Source organism: Canis lupus, chromosome 24 (genome assembly GCF_003254725.2).
Source record: "Canis lupus dingo isolate Sandy chromosome 24, ASM325472v2, whole genome shotgun sequence".
Taxonomy (NCBI): Eukaryota; Metazoa; Chordata; class Mammalia; order Carnivora; family Canidae; genus Canis; species Canis lupus.
In genome coordinates, this window is record NC_064266.1 from 37382338 (window position 1) to 37403383 (window position 21046).

The window sequence follows — 21046 nt, forward strand, 5'->3', positions numbered from 1 at the left end:
GAAGCCAGGGTGTGGCTGTCCCCGGGGGATGAAGCACTGAGGGGCTCTGATGCCCTCGAACTAGGTCAGTCTGTTGGTTGGCCGGGGGGGCTTCACCCGCGCTATGTGACATCGGGAGCAGTACCCAGCCGGGTGGGTGCTCTGCAGGCCTCTGGAGGGCACAGGGAGGCCTCTGCAGGCTCCAGACAGTGCTTCTCAGACTCCCCGGGGGACCACGGCCCATCTTCCCAAAGCATCAATCCCACTCTGGATTTAGATTTAGATTCAGGTAAGTGATTAAATCACTTTTTTTTTGTTAGACTGTTACAATACATGTGGAGTAGAGAAGAAAGTCCATAGTGTTTTTAAAAGATAAAATGAAACGATTTCACTTCCATAGTCGGAGATGCCGATGGGCCCCTCCGCGTCCACTTAACCACTGGGGTGCCTTTGGGGAAAGGTTTGAGAACCCGAAGGTACAAAACAAGAGAACAGAGGATGGAGGAGAAGGAAAGGGGAGGAAGCGAGGCCAGGAGGTAGGAGGAATCAAAGAGAAACAGGAGAGAATGCAGTATTTACTGGCAATTTCCCCAAAGGTATCTGTTCTCTCCCTGTTCCCCAAACCCTGCCGGGCCCGACCAGGCCTGAACGAGCCAAGGAAACAGGCCCCGTCCTCCCGGTACCCACGGTGGCTGGCTTTGCTGGAGAGCAGCGTCCTCTCTTCAGAGCCCCACGGAAGGCATCTTCTCCCTTTTTCATCGCTTTGCTTTAACTGCACACGGTCCACGCTAAACGCAGACATACTGCTGCTGAAATTTGTCTTTTTTCCCTCTGGGAGGACCCATAACGCAAGTCTTTGCCGGGCATGTTATTTACATGGTGGAAAGGACAAAGCCATCTCCTTGTTGGGGGGAAACAGAGGTGGGAGCTGGGGGGGCTGGAGGGGGCTGTCATAGGTGTGTGCTGGGCTCTTGACCGGCTTCTGCCCCACTTGTGGAGGCGGAGGGTAGGGACCCCTCTGTGGATGTCCCAGCCTTCCTTCTCGGGGTGTGGTTGGCGCGGGTCCTGCGCCAGGGCCGCGCTCAGAGCAGCACGTGCCTTTGAAGGCTTCTTGTAGTGACGGCGATGGCTTCAAGCCGCAGAGGGCAGGCAGGGCTGGGGGTGTCCTGGCGGTGGCGGTGGTGGTGGCGGCGGCGGCAGCGGGGCACGTCCTCTGGGTTCAGTTGTTGTCTCTGGTGTCCGAGGAGGCACTTCCAAACAAGATGTCACTGTCGTGGGACATGGTGCTCAGCTGTGACTTGGTCTTGATGAGGAACTGGGCCCTGCGGAACATCACCCTCTCCTGCTCCTGCTTGAGCTCCAGGTAGGAGCGGGAGAAGGTGTGGAAGATGGAGGTCACCGGGAAGGCCATGAGCAGGATGCCACTGAGGATGCTGCTGAGTGCCACCACCTGGCCCGGCGTGCTCCTGGGGACCATGTCTCCATAGCCCACAGTTGTCATGGTGATGACGGCCCACCAGTAGCAGGCGGGGATGCTGGTGAACTCGGGGCTATCGGCCATCTCGTTCTCGATGACGTAGAGGAGGGGGGCAAAGAGGGCGATGGCCACGCAGAGGAAGAGCAGCAGGAGCCCGAACTCGCGGGTGCAGCGGCGGGCCGTGAGCCCCAGCGTCTGCAGCCCCAGCGAGTGGCGGGCCAGCCGCATGACGTACAGGATGCGCAGCGCCCGCAGGACCCGCAGCACCAGCCCCACCTTGTCCAGGTAGCTGTTGCCCGCGCCCGACTTGCGGCGGCCCGCGGCCGCGCCGTCCACCAGCAGGGTGATGTAGTAGGGCAGGATGGCCACCATGTCGATCAGCGTCAGCGGGCTCCGCAGGAAGGCGAACTTGCTGGGCGCCTGGATGAGCCGCAGGAGGAACTCGAGGGAGAACCAGCCCACGCACACCGACTCCACAATGAAGACGTTGTGGCACATCTGCGAGCACTGGCCCTGCGAGGCGGGGGGTGGGGGGGAAGGAGGTCAGGGGAGATGTCAGTGGTCCCACCTGCAAGGCCGCGGGCTTGGCCCTGGTCCCACCCGGTCCCCGGCTAAGCTCACTTCCCCGGGGACCCTGGCCAGGCCTAGAGCTTGAAGCACCTACAACGACCACTCTTCATCTCCCTCCCCAGCCCAGACCTCGGCCCTGGATTCCAGACCCCAGAAGGGGCTGCCTCCTGGACTGCTCCCCTAGGGTGTCTGAGGGGCGTCTCACATCCCAAACTGGACTGTTGATTTCTTTTTAAAATTCTTTTTATTGAGATATAACTGACATATGATATTGTGTCAGTTTTGGGTGTACAACATGTTGATTTGATACATCTACATATTGCAATAGGATTACCACCATAGCCTTAAGCTAACACCTTTATCATGTCATGCCAGGTAATTATCATTTCTTTTTTGGGGTGGAAACAATTAGCCTTTTTGGGCTCTTGATTTCTCCTGCACACCCGCCCACCAGTGCTTTCCCTTCTTAGCAATCCTACCTTTCCAGTTGCTCAGGATGGGAGACTACGCCTCATTCTGACACCTCTCATACAGTCCTCAGGAAATCCCATCAGTTCTTCATTTAAAATGATTCCAGAAATCTAACCACTTCTCATGTGTCCGCTGCCCTCACCTTGGTCCAGCCACCATCATCTCTTGCCTGGACAGTTGCAGCCACTTCCTTCCTGGAATCCCTGGTCCCTACAGTTCATTTTGCACACACAGCCAGAGGGATCTGAGAGCGTGAATCAGATCCCGTGTGTGCTCTGGTCAGCACCCTCCATGGCTCAGAGAGATAGCTCCGGGGGTGCACAGGGCCTGGCTGCTGCCTCTCCCACTTCCCAGTCCCCTGCCTGCCTTGTTCCTGTGCTCCAGCCTACACCCCAGGCTCCTCCCCGCACCCCTGTGCCCCCAAGTCAGGCCTTGACTTTCTGCTCCCTCTGCAGGAGTCCTCTTCAACACCCACATGGCTCTGCCCTCCCTTCCTCCGGCTCATGACCCCCTCAGTTCAATGTCCCCCCTCCCTCTGTCCTCTATCCTGATTCTTCCTTTCCTGCTTTATTTGTTCAGAGAACTCATCATCTCTTAAAATGCTTTATAAGTTACTTATTGATCATGTTTATTATCTGTTTCCACCCTCCCCCTCCCTTGCCCAGCAGATCATGGCCCCATAGGGAGGGGTAGCTTGTGCATCATCCACTCTCAGGACCCCAGTACCTGGAACAGCCCAGCACCTGACAAGTGACAAATTCATGTTTGTCACTGGGGTGGATGGAAGCCCGTGGGACTGGTGTTAAATGAGGGCGCCAACTCAAGGCCAGGTGGGCACAGGGAACCCGAGGAAGCTGGGCCAGGCGGGGTGGAGGCCGGCCAGAGAGCACAGCTGTCCTGCTAAGTGGCTCCTGATTGCCGTGCCAGGACAATTCAGGCTGGAGGCTGGAAATGTGGAGTTTTGCATGAAATCTCTTGGGTTTTAAATGTATTAATTCAATACAAAGCAAACACTCTGTGGACCACTCCAACACATCTGTGTACTGCATTTGGCATGCAGGCTGCCAGCTTGTCTCTGGTCTGCAACAGAAGTGGACAGTAGACTGTCCCTAGTGACTTAGGGCCTCAACCTCAGAGGGGCCTGTGACAGAGTGGGAAGGCACACATGGTTTTAGCCCGGGGCATCTGTCATTCCTGGGCACAGCTGGACTCTAGGAGTCCTGTACTAGCAGCTCTCTCTCTAGGAATATGTTAGAGACTGGAGACAAATGAACTAGTACTTGGTGGGGTTTTGAGGTCTCAGCCCTCTGGGATGGGAAGCCCTCTCCTCTAGGAAGCCTTCCTGGAGTGTGCCTCCTCCAAGTACCCCCAGCACAGTTGATGGGCCTTTCCTAACAGCTCCGTTGGCTTATGTCTCACACTTATGGTCACAGGGGTGTCACTGTCCCTCCTCCACCAGACCTGAAGTCCTTGTAGCTGGCATTCTCATTCTGGCCCCCCTGCATGCCTGGTGATGCCTGAATACAGTAGGCGCTCAAATGTATGCTCAAGGAGCAAGTGAAACAGTGAACCCCACTGGCCTCCAGAATGAAGTCAAAGAACCGCATTTTCACTGAATCAAGAAAAGTCCAGGTATTATTAAAAAAAAAAAGTAAATGTCAGAAGTTGAATAAAACAGTGGCTTTATGAGTATTTTCCTGATAAAATCAGGATTGCATATGTTGGAGCCAAGAAAAAACTTATACCATGTGCAGGTACTTCCAGACAGTTCTCAAATGGTGAGCATTCTCTCTCTCTCTCTTTCTTTGGCAGGTGTGTGTAATCCTTATAGTTAGCGCTTCCTGCATGCTCAAGCGCCCGGCACTATTCCAATCACTTCCCTTGGACTCACTGAATCCTCTCAACACTGTGAAGTTGAGCCTGTGCACAGCCCCCTTGGATGTGTGAGGAAACTGAGGCACAGCAAGGTTAAGCAACTGATCTACAGATGTGCAGCCAGAGTGGATGCACTGGCATTCAAATTCAGGCCACTGGGCTCTAGCCCTGCCCTCGTCATCACTCCCTCTTCTGCTGATCAAAAATTGATTTTACTGGTTGAGTGTCATTTTTTTTTAATATTCACTTTAAAAATTCAGTGTATTAAAAAGTGCCAGAAACATCCCCGCCCCATGTATTATAAATGCAAAAGCCATCACTACCTCCTCCCTTATGCAGAAAAACCCTTGTGTCGTGAGTAGTTCCAATTTTCCATCAGACACTTCATGTGAAGCACTTAGCACGTGCGGGGTACACAGCCAGTGCTCAATAAATGCTGGCCGGCACGATGTTTGTGTTGAGTTCATACAGCCAAACCTATTTCTCCATTGCCTGTACAATCTATACTTGCCTAAATGTTTTGGTATGCTTTTATGCTTCTAGAAACCTCCCCACCCTGCTCCCCAGTATGGGGGAGAGGGTCCCCATTAAAAAACCCAGAGATTTCATACATTAGGAAGCTGGATGGGGGGAACACGCACTTTGCATAGACTCAGCTGCCACCCACAGCTGCTGCGTGGACTGCAGGCCAGGGGGCTGGGACTGTATATATTTTGAGAAGCTGAGAGTTTGAATTTTTAAATGCAAAACACTTCACTTTGAAATGCTGATAACCGAGTAGAATTTTTAGGGAGCACAGTGTGGGCCAGTCACGCACTTCTGTGGGGCTACATGAAGTCCTGGGCTGCCAGGTGGGACCCAGACTTCTTGGTTCAAGAATGTAGAATTCAGACTCAGTCAGACCTGGGTCTGGGCAAGCTGCCCCGCCTCACTCTTCTCGTCTGTCAGCTGGGTATGAGAACGCCTCATGTACGGGGTTGCTGGAAGAGTCACCGAGAATGCTAAGTTGTAGGCAGAACTGGCTGCTGCTAACTGCGTGCCGCATGCTGCCCCTGAGAACCGGGCACACACCTCGGTCAGGCCACGGAGCAAACACTTTACACGCATTCTCTTGTTTAACAGAGATGCTCCTTATCGGAGCACAAGTGCACGCATGCATTAACTATTGATAAAAATTAGATGCAGGACCTACAAAACGGTTCTGGGATATTTTTAAATGAGGGAATTAGGGAGGTTGAGATAGGGCTCATGTGGGTGAAATAAAGGTTGATGACATGTCTTTAGCTCGGGGCAGGCACACCATAAACCGCATCATTCATGTACTCGCTCATTCGTTCCTTCCACAGAGTGGCCGAGTGCCTTGTCCATGCTGACACTGTCCTAGACCCTGGGGGCACGGGACAGACCAGGACAGGCACGGAGCTCGTGTCTGAACGTGGAGGTGGACAACACATGTAAACAGGCTGTCAGAAAGGGACTGGAGATGCTGCTCGGCCAGCGCAGTCAGGGAAGGCCTCCTGGTGGAGGTGACCGCGCCCGTGTGAAGGATGTGGATGTTGGGGAGGGGGCTGCAGACTGCTCTGTTTCCTGAGCTTAGAGACCCTCCCTCACTGCAGTGAGCCTCCCCGCGCGCAGCTGTGGCTCTTACCTGCTCCTCCTCCTCCCGCAGGCTGGGCAGGGTGCTGATGGACAGGTTGACGGCCGTGACGGTGACGAAGAGCACCGAGAGGCAGGCGAACACCTTGCCGGGCAGCCCCGAGTGCGGCCTCTCCACCATGTCGCGCAGTCTCCGCATGCAGCGGCCCAGGCGGCCCTCGCCCTCGGCCGGGCCCTCGCTGCCCGGGTCCTCGCTGGACAGCGGCTCGTCGTCGTCGTCGTCCCGCTCCACCACGTCGGCGAACTCCTCGATCTTCTGCAGGTAGCGGCGCTTGCAGCAGCCGTCCAGGCGGTCCTCGGCGATGCCCCAGTACAGCAGCTCCTCCTGGAAGGACAGGGCGCACATCTCCCGCAGCAGCCGCAGCTTGCCGGCCCGCAGGAAGGTCAGGATGGTGCCGAAGGCGCCCGGGTGGCGGTCGAAGAAGAACTCGTTGCAGGTCACGTCGTAGTCATCGCACACGTTGAGGATGTCGTCGAAGTTGGTGCAGGCCTTGAGCTGGCCCAGGCGCGTCAGCGGGAACTCCTCGAGCGTGGTCCAGGGCAGCGAGTACTTGATGCCGCCCACGTTGATGATGATCTGGCGCCGCCGGTCCTCGGGCTGGCCGGCCTGGCGGGGCGCGTCGGGGGGCCGGGGCCGGGGCCGCAGCCGCTGCGCCCGGCGGTAGAAGACGCCCTTGAGGGACTGGCCCTGCGGGAAGAAGGCCGGGTGGAAGGAGGCGTCCGAGGCGCAGCTCAGGGCGCTGTAGTCGTAGTCAGAGTTGTCTCCCGGTAGGAGGGTCATGTTGGGCCTTCACATCGCCCTCGGGCCTGGGGTGGAGAAGGGAGGACAGACCCTCAGTGATGCCGGAGTCTCGGCCGACAGTGCTGATTCTGCAGACATTCACTGTTAGGGACCGAACTGTGTCACCCCCACCTCCGCTCCTGCCCCCAGATTCCCAGCGGAAGCCCTGACCCCTGTGGGCCAGTATTAGGGGGCAGAGCCTGGGGTGGGGGGTGATTACGGTTAGCCCAAGCCATCAGGACCCTTGTGCGAAGAGGGAGAGACACCAGAGCTCCCTCTCTCTCTACCAGGTGAGGACACAGCGAGAAGACAGACACCTACAAGCCAGGAAGAGTCCTCACCAGAAGCCAACCACGTGGGCACCCTGAACCTTGACTTCCAAGCACTTGTGGGGACAAGCACAGCCTCTGGAGCCTCATGGCCTGGGCATGCTACTCAGCCTTGATCTGTTTCAATTTCCTCATCTGGAGAGTGGGTAAAACCATTTGACCTACTTCATAGGATTAGAGAAGATTCAATGAATTCCGTGCCTAAGAGCACTTAATAACACAATGCCTGGCACACAGTAGGTACTCAATCATTGCTGTCCATTATTACTATTTGTGTTTACCTTAAAGAGACACCTTGCATTGCTTCCATAAGTGGAAAGCCCATTATCAATGGCCATAAATAAGAGGCAATGTCCAAAGAAATGCCTAAGTATCACAATAGTGATACTTTGAGGTTATAGGGGTGAGCTGGACAGGCACGTCCACTTCTCCAGGAAGCCTCTCCTTGGTTCTTCCTTGGTTCACTCCCAGGGGTGAGTCCTCTCACCCCTGTGCCTGCAGCATTATCCTTACTATATCTGTGTGCAAGCCTGGCTCCTTTATAAGGCTGCTCGCTCTGTGGGGCAAGAACTGGGCTTTACCCAGCTCTGCATCTCTGTGTCCAGCAGTGTAAGAGCTCAAAGAAGTAGTTGCGGAATGAGGCCAACACGAGGAAGGCACTTCTGAGAACCTGAGGTCAAAGTATCCGCTTACACAGGCTCCTCCCTTCCCAGTGCTCGCAGCTAACTAAAGGTGTGTGCTACTAGCATGACATTGCTTATTCATTCATAGCTCATGGGCTGAATTTGGTTCACACGTAATATGCCTGGCTTGGAGAAGATTTTGAAAATTGAAGAATTTTGTGTAAAAATTTATATTCTTGGTTTCTCTTGAAAAGTCAGACTATTGGGGTGCCCGGGGGGCTCAGTGGTTGAGCGTCTGCCTTTGGCTCAGGTCACGATCTCGGCGTCCTGGGATCAAGACCCACATTGGGCTCCCCATAGGGAGCCCGCTTCTCCCTCTATGTCTCTCATGAATGAAGAAATCTTAAAAAAAAAAAAAAAAAAAAAAAAAGACTATTTGGCAACATTTGGCCTGAATTCCAGCTGAGAAATGACTGCCCGCTGTAGGCAGGGCACACATGTTACAATCTACCACAGTCCCCCGTTCCCTGGGATCTTCCTTGTACCCATTGTCTTTCACATGTATGTTTCCTTCCTGGCTCCCCGTAGGCATTTGAGTTTGAGAGCCCCAGATTATAGCAGTAGAGCCATCCAGAATTAGGCTGATCCATAGGAAAGAAGTAAGAGTCTAATACTCTGCTTTATAAAATCACCACCCCTCCCTCCAGCCCAGTCCCCCATGGAAGCAAGTGGTACCAGAAGTCTACCAATTCTGATGGAAACCCATTTCCAATACCTGAGCGTCGATCTGTATCTGATCTGTTGCTCAGGGGAAACGCACGTACACACACACACGCACGCACATACACACCTTTGTGGACAAGAAAGTGTTCAACAGGAGCTGAGGGGGGGTTCCATTTGAAAGAGAATCCTTCCTACCAGAAATTCTTTTACGGAAAGCAAATCGTTGCTCCACTCATTTATCTTTGGGGAAAGCTACAGGTTCAGAGATTGGGTTCTGGAAAACTAGGTACACCTGCGTTTGAAATGAAAATGATTAGATTTTAGAGTGTTGAGAATGTTTCTGAACTTCACCTAAAATTGGAACCCATCTCCTCAGGCACAGCCTGCCAGACTCCCTTGGAGGAGTGAGAATAATCCCTTTCAGGCACTTCACGTTAGTGGTACCGCTTTTCAGCTCCCCTGTTTTATCTTTGTCACAGAAGACAAGAGGAAAAGTGACATTCTGTTTGGCAAGAATGACGACGGAGGAAAAGGAACCTTCCTCTTGTCCTGCAAGTCCTAAAGAGCCCCTGTAAAACCCCCTTGGCTGTAATCACCTTTTACAGAATGTCTTCTTTCAAGCTCCCAGCTCTCCCTCTGGCACAAAGCTCCCCCAATTAGCAATCCCTCATTTCTTTCTCTCATGACCCATGTCAGTTGTGAGTTAAAGCTTCAGCATTCTATGTGGAAAGTTATCCTGCCTCAGCACACTGTTTGGCATGGAGAAGGAAAAAAAACCTTGCTTCATGCAAGCTGCTTGTACCTGGAAGGCTAGATGCTGGGATTTGCTAAATGAGGAGGAATGGGCACACTTCTCCTGGGCCTTTGGTCTTGGGGATACCCAGCCTGATGGGTCTATAGGGAGATGGCTCTGCATGCTAGACTCTAGTCTCCAGTGAAGTTCATAAATCAAACAGGCCCCCAAACCCTGCTTCTGGAAAGCAATGCCACCTTCTACCCAGCCTGATACCCTCATGAGAAGTTTGGTCTTTTAAGATTTCTCTACAGTGTTAGGTCTGTCCGTCCAAAGCATGATGGATTTTAGTGATTTTTGTCTCTGAGGGTCTATGGATGCTTAGGAAGGGAAAGCTACTCAAGAAGGGGGCTGTGATATTGAGGATGATGAGGATGATGAGGAGTTCTGGGCTGGCATTCAACATTTTCCACACGTTGGGCCTGTGCCAGGTCTATGGGCATGACAGAGACCATGACAGACTCAGCCTTGTCCTCAGGGAGTGGACATTCCAATGGTGAAGGTGGTCTCTAAGTAAGTATACAGATCATTTCAGGAAAGAGAGCAAGAACATGATGGCAACATGAGCTGGAGGGGTCTAGGAGGGCTTCTAAGAGGAGGGAGCCTGGAGGCTGAGGTTGGGTGGGAAGGAATCCACCCTATAAGGCCCTGGAGGAGGGTGTCTAGGGCTGAGGGAATGGGAAGAGCTTGCTCCTTGACCTGGGGGTGGGCTTGGGTGGTCAAGCCAAAGAAGGCCAAGTGGTGGGGTGCAGGGAATGAGGGGAAGGTGGGAGAAGCTGAGTGTGGGAGTCAGAAGACACCAGATGGAACAGTCTAGTAAGCCATGACAAGGGGCTGGGGTTCACTCTCCAAGGGATGGAGGCGGGGGTCCTCAGGAGTAGATTACAGGCAGGCCGGGCACATCAGGCTGGAATTCTCTGCAGTCATTCTCAAAAGAGTCAACTAAAGCTTGGACCAGTGGAGGAGACTGGAGAATTGGCTGTGTTCCAGATAGACTTTGAAGGAACTGCTGCCAGGACTTGATGTGGGAGGGGAGTGTGGTAAGGGGGAAAGAGAATGGATTCCAGTAGTGCCATTCACTGAGGTGACACTAGGTGGCATTATGATGAGCCTTACATAGCGGGCAGCATTTGCTGCCTGTGGGATGATAGACAGGAGGGCAGATGGGCAAAGCAGGGAGACAGTAGGGATGAGGGTGGCTTGCATGCATGGATGGATGGATGGATGGATGGAGTCAGACCACACCAAAGCTGTCCTGATGATTGTGTGTGTGTTGGGGGTGGGTGTAGTATCAGCTATCTGACAGCGCTAGGCTGTAGAGGGTAGGAGGACCAGGCTAGCAGAGAAAGAGCTGAGCCCAGAGGCCAAGGTGCTTGCTCCCCGTGCCCAGCACCCAGCACCCACTTCTCCCATAGAAGCTATACTCCACACCAGGCCTGGTTAAGGCAGGTAGACACCACTGGGGGACATGCCCTAATCCTAATCCCTGGAACCTGTGAATAAGTTAGACTACATAAGAGGAGGAATTAAGGTTGCTAATCAGCTGCCTTTGAGATGGGAAGATGATCCTGGATTCTCCAGGGGCCCAAGCCATCCCAAGGGTCCTTAAGAGATGGAAGAAAGAGGCAGGAAAGAGGGGTGCAATACGGTGTGAGGAAGACTCTGCTGGCCACCGCTGGCTTTGAAGGTCAAAGGGGCAACAGGCTGATGACAGCAGCAGCCTCTAGAAGCTGGAAAAAGACAAGACCTGACTCTCCCCTGGGCTTTCCAGAAAGGAATGCAGCCTGCTGACCCCTTGATCTTAGCCCTCCCTGTAAGGCCCATTTGAGACTTCTGTCTTCCAAAATGTGAGGTAAGAAGTTTGTGTTGTTTTCAGCCAGTCAGTTTGGGGTACTCAGTTACAGCAGCAATAGGAGAGAGTAACACAGGGATGTTGACAAAAAGCAGGTCCTACTGCAGCTTGGGAACAGCTCCCCCAGTCCAATCTGGGGAAGCAGAAGAGCCCATGGGCTCTGGAACCAGGAGACCTGTGTTCAAGGCCGGTTACGCTGACTCCGGGCAAGTCGCACCTTACCTCTGAGACTCACTATCCTCGTCTGTAAAATGGGGGCATGAATAGCTCCTACCTCCCCGAGTTATGGTGAAGACTAAGGCAGATGACATGGGTGATATGCTTGGCCCAATGCCTGACACACAGTGAACCCTCAACAGACACCTGCTGTACTGTTAGCTACGAGGGTGGTCTTTCATCTTTCTCTTCACCAGCCAAGGGTGACTCCTCTCTTGACCCGATCCAGTGGGATTTGAATGCAGCATTTGTCTGACCCCCAGAGCTCCCTGCTGGAGGAAGTACAGTCTGGTAGAGCCTCAGGAAAAGCCATCAGGGGTGCTGAGGGAAGTGAAGGGTTGCTGACCCAGGAATCCCAGTCCTGGGTGTATTTCCCAGGGTCCACAGGGGTGTGGCACACAGTAAGATATTATCTATACTCAGATTCTTTTTTTTTTTTAATTTTTATTTATTTATGATAGTCACAGAGAGAGAGAGAGAGAGAGAGAGAGAGAGAGAGGCAGAGACACAGGCAGAGGGAGAAGCAGCCTCCATGCACCGGGAGCCCGACGTGGGATTCGATCCTGGGTCTCCAGGATTGCGCCCTGGGCCAAAGGCAGGCGCTAAACCGCTGCGCCACCCAGGGATCCCTATACTCAGATTCTTGACTCAGGGTCTGCTTCTGGGGAATCAGACCCAAGGGAGGAACCAGGTATAAGAATGCGTGCCCTGCGTTGCCTGTGGCCCCCTGGTGTCCATCCTGGGGCTGGGGGGCGGGCCAAGTGAGTCGTGGTAGACACAGATGGTGGACTCCTATACATTGCACAGGAATTAGAAGCATTGAACTAGATGTAGGTTTAGCAACACATTTAGATCTTAAAAGCATGATGCCGAGTGGAAAAGAAACAGAAGTTTATAGCACTATGCTATTTATGTAAATGAACACACACGCACACACACACACGTTACATATTTGACAAAGACTCAAGCACATGGAAGGATCTATATCAACTACAGGGAGGGTGCCTGGCAGGACAGGGGAAGGGGATAAGCAGGAGGGTGGTGTGGAATGTGGGAACAAGGGGTAAGGCAGGCTGGCACAGGCCAGTGATGGATAGTGGCATGAAGTGAAGAGCGTGGTTAACACAACTCTGGGATTTAATCCAGGTAAAGGAAAATGAAGAGCACAAAACCAACCAAGCCACCAGGTTCTGAATTGCACTGAGTGCTCAGTGGAGATAGATTCTTAGGACCATCCCCAGACCTTCTTGGTCAGAATCCCCGAAGGAGGCGGGGGGAGAGGGCAGGAATTGGCATTTTTGGCAGGCTCCCTCACAGATTCTCATGTATGCTCAAGTTCAAAAGGGATAAAAAGAGAGGGTGTCTTGAATACCTGGAGTCCATACCCCAGGGGCTGGGGGCTGCAAGAAGCTCTGGATATTGGTGGGGAGCCTCCTGACCCACTCCTCCATCTCTTTGGGGGTTCTGGAAAGCTCTGTGGGTCCCAATCTTGGGGAACTTCCCTGGAGAAGTCGAAACCCTTCTGCTTCGAGGGAAAAACCTCTGCACTGAGGCTGCCTTGGTCCAATTCCCCTTTGGGAGCCCCCAGATTTGCTGAAACTTCCCATGCAGCTTCTTTTCCTTCCTCCTGGGAGAATGATGAGGTGCCCAAGCTCTGACGGAGGGCTGAGTACTCATTTCCAAAGAGAAATGGTCACTGACCCTGAAAGGAGTTCTGAGTGGCAGAGGCCGCTCTGTGGTCAGTGTCTGCTGTGAATGGAGGTGCTAGACACAGGGGTGCAGGGTAGGAGGGGACAGCGGGGTGGGACAAAGTCAGGCTTTGCCCGGCCACCACAGCTGCTTCTGTTCATGACCCTCTGGCCTGAGACGGTCATCTGCACCCACCGAGTCACCTGCCCTCTCTGCGCCTCTTTTCTCCCTATAAAGGGGGGAGAAGCATGCCCATGCAGAGGGCTGCTGTGATGACCCAGTGAATGGAGGTTTGCTGCAGGAATTAGCAGTGTCGCCAGATCGCTCACCTCCCATCAAGGTCATGAACGGGGTTCCATAAACTGTGATGCACTGATCCTAACTGCTACAATACCTCCTGGTACTTTTACCAAACCACCGCTCTCTCCTGACTGTCCTTCTAGTCCTGAGCCCCTCCCCTGGGACGGAGTTCTCGGCCCCTCTTCTGAGTCGGAGGGGGAGGCAGAGAGAGTGCTGGACACGCACGGTGCTCTAATGACAACAGCCATGGCCACCCTTGATTGCACACAAAGTGCTAGGCGCTGTGCCAGGCTGCTACCACTAACACCCTCATTTCATAGATGATGAAACTGAGGCTTTGACAATAAAAACTCAGGACTCTGGGGATATGAGTGTCGAGGCCACAATCAATCTACGTCTGTAGGACTCCAAGGCAAACCTCTTTGACCTCGGTATTGACCTCTTTGACTGTCTCCCTGGATTACTGGTTCCCAGGGGGAACTACCTGTAGCAAGCCAGGACTGATCTCCCATCTCTCTATAGACACGCTTTTGGAAAGTCTTCTGTGATGGCGAGAAGCAGGCAGTTGCTCACGGCTGGGGGAAACACATTTATTCCTATTGTATATTCACATAAGAGCAGGGGAAGGAATCAACAAAACTCCTGGTGGTGTCAAATTCTGACTTGCCATTTTGGCCTCCGACGGAAGAGCCCTCCTGTGCCGTGAACAGGTACCAGCCAGAGGTGACGGTGTGGCCTCTGGGCCGGGATGCCTGTGTCACCACTTCTAGCTGTGCACCTTGACGAAAATAACCTCACCTCTCTGTGCCTGAGCATTCTCAGCTATAAACCAGGGTCATTATCATACTTCCTTGTAGGTGCTTGGAGCTGTGTCTGCACATGTTAGGGCTCTGAGTTTGCTAGAATGGCTTTTGTGAAGCAAGCTTGGCACCTCCCTTCACATTTCCTTTCTCAGAGGAGAAATGTGAAGCCGAAAACATTTTCCAGAAGGGAGGCTTCAGTGCTGACTCTCCTCTCACCTGGCACGACATCACTCACTCTGGTGGGCCTCAGTTTCCCCATCTGTAACATAAACCGATGAGGCATGCCCCTAAAGTAGGCAGCGTAATGGTCCCCCAAAAGAGGGCTATGTCCTAATCCCCAGACCCTGAGGATATGGGCCATTACGTGGCAAAAGAGATTTTGCTGGTGTGATTAATTAAATTGATGAGATTTAATTGAGGCGGGGAGATGAGCCTGTATTATCCAGGTGGGGCCGCATCGAATTATAAGAGATCCTTAAAGAGGAGGCAGGAGGGTCAGAGCCAGAGAGGCAGATGGGATGGTGAAAGCAGAGGTCGGAGTGATGTGGGGCCAGGAGCCAAGGGTGTGGGCAGGTTCTAGAAGCTGGAATTCCAGGGCAGGGAAGTGGGATTACCGCCCCCCCCAATCCCCGCCACAAGGAACACAGCCCTGCAAACCCCTTGGTTTTAGGTCAATGACACCCATTTTCGACTTCTGATCCCCCAATCTGTAAGATACTAAATTCGTGTTGCTTTAAGCCACTACTAAATTGGTGGTAATATGTGGCAGGAGGGAACTAACACAACCTCAAATGCAACTTTCTAAAGGAAGAGCATTTCTCTCCTGGGCAACTCGGGCTTTGTTTTTTACCTCTCACATCACGATTCTCAACCTGGGCTATTCCCTCACCCTGAGATCTCTCCACGCTGCCCTTCCCCTGCCAGGGGCTTCATCTGTCAGGGTTAGGGCTCCTGGCTGGGGTGACTCAGAGGCGGGTCATGCTGCATCAATTCCCAATTAAAACGTTAATCAAAATGGATCCTGCCAGTAGGCTGGCCCAGGTCCCAGCCTGCTGGACCGCCTCGAGATGCGGCACCCACATGGAGAGTCTGTCTTTCTTAGCTACCTGCTGTCCATCCTCATCACCACGCAACCACACCGGATGGATCTCAGTCCCGCAGCTTGGGAGCTGGGCCCAAGACACTGGTGATAGTGAAGTATTTGCTGGGAGCTGGGCTCTTCCCTCCATCTCTACCTGCTTCCCCAAGGTAAGCGTGCCAGAGTCCACCTCTCCTGCCATGGAAAAGACCAAGTGGCTTCTGGAGCCTCCTTATTCTGCTTGTGGCAAAATAACACCAAATGCACATTTGCCTTCTACCAGGACGTGTTTTGGGGTGGGGTAGGGGAGCCAAAAGTGCTTTTCTATTTGCCTCCTTGCAGCCTGAAACCTGGGAGCACAGGCGCATAGGCAGAGGAAGAGGCTGGTGGTGGGGAGCGGGGGAGGGGGGAGGGGGGGTAGCCGGGACCTTGGGCAGCAGGAAGGGGACAGCTGCATACACAGTCCCTCCATTCTTTCTCTTTAATAAGTGTTAAGGCTGCAGCACCTGGTGGCTGTGGTGGGCCACTGAGGAGGTGGGCCACTGAGGAACGAGGGAGAGCCTGGTTGTACATGCCTGCCTGGGGACACGCAGGTGTGAGGCACAGTCACCACAGAGCAGGGACAAGTCTGAGGCAAATCGCTCAGATCCGGTGTGTGGCATGCTACTTTGTGTTCTGATTTTGTTAACCACATACTGTCTGCTACATAATAAAAATGGCCAAGGGTGATTGAGTGCTTGCAGGCTAGACTTTCCTGCCTCTCTGTTCTTATTCATTCTATTTAGAGTGGCTTTTCCAGCCACCATTTTCCACCCAGGGACTACATTTTCTGGGTTTAATAAATCACCCGGGAGTAGATTCCCAGACCCCTGTGTCTTTGGCAACCGGAAATGCTGACTCTTTATCATGTATTCAGAAAGGGGAGGTGGAGAAAGACAGCCCAGTCAACACAGTTTTTAGGGGTCCAGGGGGTTAATTCCTTAGTTCTGGTTTGAGTGTCTTAGCCCTGCATCCAGAACACATTTCTCTGCTCTCATGCTCCCTGGGGGCATCAATTGAGCCTCTCGCTGGGGCCCAGCTGTGTGTCTGATGCAGAGAATTCAAAGTGGCAGTGGGAATGGAGCTGGGCTCCCAGATCTGTCCTGGCTGGGCTCCAGGGTGCCCCCGGCCTGGGTTCCCAAACTTTGGGACGGGGATCAAGGCTGCCTTGTTTCAGTCCCCCATGGGTTTGGGGCATGTCCCACAATAGACATCTTTCCACTGGAATGGGCAGTGTTAGGGAGTGACTCATAAGGGCCATCCCCAGAGGCCATCGTAGCCTGTCTCTCAAACACACCTTTCCCTCATTCCCCACTCCAGAGGGGCCTCTGCTGGGGTCCAAGACAGAGGACACCAGGGTCAAGCTCAGGTCTGGGAGAACCCAAGAAATCCACTCAAGAAAGACAGCGTGCCCTGGCCCCAGCACTGGCGTTGGGTCTCCAGCATGCCGAACTTTCCTTGGAGACTCGTTCCTCAGGAGTGACTGACTGCAGTCAAGTGTGTGGGTATCAGACACACCCTAGTGCATAAACCTCTTCAGATTCATACAAGCAGGAGCCCCCCCCACCCCCCCAGTGAATCAGAGCAGTTCCTGTTTCCTCCTGGCCGCCCCCCACCCCAGCACTTATCTCAAGGTATCAGTGAAGGAAGTCTGTGTCCTCTCATCCTCTGGGTGACTTTGGTGCCGGGCACCCTTTACGTGCTTAAGAAAATGCCTGCTGAACAGACAACTTTAATAAACCGTTATCGGTCGGAGTCTGCATTCACCCGGAACGTTAGGCCAGTATTTCCCAACACCACACCACCCCTCTTCTCTCCCGCCATGATCAGCCTCCCCTAAGGAGCTTTTTGAGGACATTTTCTTCCTATCCAAGAACCTATTTCAGTTTTCCCGCTCTCTTTGAGAATGACTGCATTACAGGAACCAAGGAAGGGCCATTCTGCTTCTCCCTATAGACATGGGGGCTGCGGCAGTCAGCCACCCCCGCAGGCTGGGCCTCCTCTAGGCAAGGGCTGGGGCTTAATCCCTACTTCGCTCCAAGCTGCAAGATGCTTCCATCCACCCCATCCCTCTCCTTCAGAGTCCCTCATGTCCCAGCTCAGGAACTGTTTGTTAAATGAAATAATGCATGTCGGGCACTCGGCATGGTGACCCGCGCCTAGTAGGTGCTCACTCAACCCATCTTTGTCCAATTCATGAATGCACGAACTTCTCTCCTTTCCTGCCTTATCCAAAGATTCCCGTCCACCCTGGCAGAGCCCCTGGGGGGGGGGGTATGGAGTCCCTGAGGCTGAGGAGGCCACCCCCACTTTTCCTATGAGATGCTAGAGCCTCCAGTGACCACAGCTGTCGCGGAATCCCCAGCGCCGAGCACACACTGGGCGCTCCATAAAAGCTGGCTGAGTAGATGACGGACTTAATGAAGCCCGCTGGTGGAGATGCTCCGTCCCTGCCCAAGGTGGAGTGAACAAGCCAGGGCCGGCGCCCCCTCTTCCACCTCTCCCTCCTCCCGGGATCCAGAAACCGCCGCGGCGGCCAGGATGCGCCCCCCGCCCCGGCCCCGGCCCCGCGGCGGAGCACGGCCGGCCCTTCGCCCCCGGGGCCCGCCGGGGACAGCCCGAGCCGGACCCGCGCCCCCGCCGCCCCCGCAGCCGCTCCCGCCGCCCCGGCCGCCCCCGCCTCCCCGCCCCGGGCAGCCCCCGCCCCGAGCCGGGCCGAGCCGGGCCGAGCGAGTGTGCGGGCGCCGGGGGCCGCCGGCGGGGCTGCCGCGCGCAAAGTTCCCACCTCAAGTTCCCGTCACGGCGTCTCCGCGGCGGAGTTGGCCCGGCCGCGGCTGCCGTCCCCCCGGGCGGCCGGCGGGTCCCGGGCGAGGGCGCGCGCAGGGGCGGGGAGCCGCCCGGGCCGCCTCCCGGAGCCGCGGGCCAACTTCGGTCCCCGGGCCCGGCTCCGCTCCGCACTCGGACCCAGGGCCGCCCCGCCTCCGCCTCCCGGTCCCCGCCGCGCTCCGAGTGCGCCGGGAGCGCCGCGCCGCAGCCGCCGAGGGAGGAGGGAGGAGGGAGGAGGAGGGAGGGAGGGAGGGAGGAGGGAGGGAGGGAGCGGGGCAGGAGGCGGGACGGAGGGAGGGACTGCGCGCCGGGCGGGGAGAGGGGGCGCGCGGCGGGGAGAGGGGGCCCGCGCGTCGGGTGGGCCGCGCTCCGGCCGGGACCCGCGCCCTGCGCCCCCCGCCCCCGCGCTCCGGCCGGGACCCCGCGCTCCCCCGCATCCCCCCCCGCACCTCCCCGCGCTCCAGCCGGTACCCCGCGCCCTCCGCCGCGCCCCACCCCCACTTCGCGCTCGGCCGGAACCCGCGCCCCGCGCCCCCCTCGCGCCTCCCCGCGCCCCCCCGCGCTCCGGCCGGGACCCCGCGCATCCCCGGGACCCCAGCGTCCCCCCCCTCCGGGCTCCGGCTGGGACCCCGCGCCCTCCGCGCCCCCCGGGCTCGGGCCGGGACCCAGCGCCCCGCGCCCCCCACCCCGCGCCTCCCGCGCCCCCGGCCCTCCGCGCCCCCGGCCCTCCGCGCTCCCCCGCGCTCCCCCGCTCGCTGCCCCGGGGCCGTCCGTGCGCCCCGCATACCCCGGGATCGCGCGCCTGGTCACCTGCGTTCCCCCGCCGCCCGGGTGCCCCCCGCGGGTCCTCCACGTGAAGCGCCCCCCACCCCCGCTCCGCCGCCCCGGGGCCACATGCCGCCCGTCGTGTGCTGTTCCCGCGAGGTCCGAGTGCCCCGGTGCCACCGCAGGGACCGCACGGCCCGCAGCGTCAAGTGCTCAGGGATCGCACCTGCCGCGCCAGGCGCCTTTCCCTCGGGCCGCGGGGCCCGGCCGCCTGCACGCCCGGCCCGACGCGGGGCGCTCACACCGGGCCTGGGGTCCCGGGTCCAGCACCCCGTGCGTAGGCAGCCCGTCGGGCCTCGCTTGGGAGTCGGTAGGAGTTGCCCTTTAGCGCGGGGCGGGTTAGCGGCTCTTCCTGAACCCGCGCCCCCGCAGAGCCCGCCTCCGAGGGTCGCTTGCCTCGCCCCCCGCCCCCCTTCCTCATCCTTCCAGCCTCGACCCTCGGGGGTGGGGAGCGGGCTCCGCAGTTGAAAGCCCACGTTTCCTGGGACTTGAAGAGAAAGAGGGTCCGTTGGGCAGCAGGTGGTTTACTGGTGCCGCAGAGGTGACCGCAAACAGAGGACTTGTCCGCAAGAACTCACCTGCTCACGGAGAGGCTGAACCAGGAAACCGCTAGCTAGGGAGCAAGACTGCAGTCCGTGGGGGGTGGGGGGGGGTGGGGGGCAGGGAAGAAGCCAGAGCAGGGGTGGGGGGTGCAGAGTGAGGGGGAGAGCACTTTCCATAGACCTTTGAGGTGGGGACATTCACACAGCCCCGAACAAGGAGGATCTCCTAAGAGAGCTTTCCAGGTGGGCGGCCCAGTAAAGGCAATGACCGTGAAGCAGGAAGGAGAGGGAGGCCTGTTTGAGGGACCGCAGGGACACCAGAGGGAGGTACTGGGGAGGGTCTTCCTAGCTGTGTGAGCTTTGGCATCAGGTGGCCCCTGGAGCACACTTTGAGAAATAAGGTGCCTACGCAGTGGGCCCCTGCCTTCCTCTCCTGTCTGAAAATTGGCATTTGTATCTTCTTTTCCTTTGTTGTCTGTCCCTTGTTGTCCCTCTCCACACTAGACATCGGGCTCCATCAGGGCTGGGACTATGTGTGCTCCCTCCGGCATCTTCCACACTGCCAGGCACCGACAGACCAGGTTTCTGAAATAATTGTTGGGAGGAACATCTATTGGGGGTAGATGTGATGGTCCCAGGGAGATATAGGGCTTTCTGAAGAGCACAGGATGAAGATGCAGAAGTGCCCCCCCCCCCCCCCCCCACTTCTGAGTCAGTAGTTTGGGGCGGGACCCTTCTCCTAAGTTCTTTGGTCATTCTGATGCTCCTGGTCTGGGACTTTGAGAACCATTGATGTTGGGGCAGCCCCAGTAGCTCAGTGGTTTAGCGCTGCCTTCAGCCCAGGGTGAGACATGGGATCAAGTCCCATGTTGGGCTCCCTGCATGGAGCCTGCTTCTCCCTCTGCCTGTGTCTCTGCCTCTCCCTCTCTGTCTCTCATGAATAAATAAAATCTTAAAAAAAAAAAAAAAAGAACCATCGATGTGGAAGACTGAAGCCTATCCCAGCTAGGTCTGACTTCAGAGCCCTCATGGTCTACTGAATCCACTGGGGTGTAGGGTCAGCTGGGACCCTACACCCTTATGACCACTCCTGGGAGAGGAGTATTGCCCCTGGGGGCTGGGTCACCCAGAACACTATGTGCCAGAGACAAATATTGGGGTGATCTGTGGACAGAGGACCCTGAAACGCTGGTTGGAGACCATCAGTAGGGACAGTCCTTTCCTCCCGCACCCCCCCAATCCACCCACATACACAGACTCACTTGCTGTGCCCAGGAGTTGAATTACGGCCTGATCTTATCCCTGACTTGTGCTAAACTATGTCCAATAAAATTCTTTTAAATCCTTTTAAGGAATTCCCTCTTTGCAATTCCTCCCTCCCTTTAGAGCTTTCCAGATTTTCAGCTCGTCTCATCATATCTTCATTTCCCTCCTGAGAAGCATTCCTTCTCAAGCTGTTGTGTGGAAATGCACGTTGACGATGCCGGAGAAGGTTTTCTGGAAAGATGAACCATCGATGCTTGCTGAGCACCTACTAGGTGCCAGGCAGGTTGCTGGGTGGTTTGTAGGCATCAGAGGCACAAAATGGGTTCTGGCTCT

At 55.7% G+C, this 21046-nt stretch overlaps 1 protein-coding gene across 1 annotated transcript; it reads right to left on the reverse strand.

Annotated features, from left to right (window-relative positions):
• Positions 1-251: 251 nt before the first annotated feature.
• Positions 252-18266, reverse strand: KCNG1 (potassium voltage-gated channel modifier subfamily G member 1). Its single transcript, XM_025470418.3, has 3 exons — positions 18040-18266; positions 6021-6835; positions 252-1969 (listed from the first exon to the last, which is right to left on the reverse strand). Exons 2-3 carry the CDS (start codon positions 6807-6809, stop codon positions 1199-1201), a joined length of 1560 nt encoding a protein of 519 aa, XP_025326203.1. The 5' UTR covers positions 6810-6835; positions 18040-18266; the 3' UTR covers positions 252-1198.
• Between the last annotated feature and the right edge of the window lie 2780 nt (positions 18267-21046).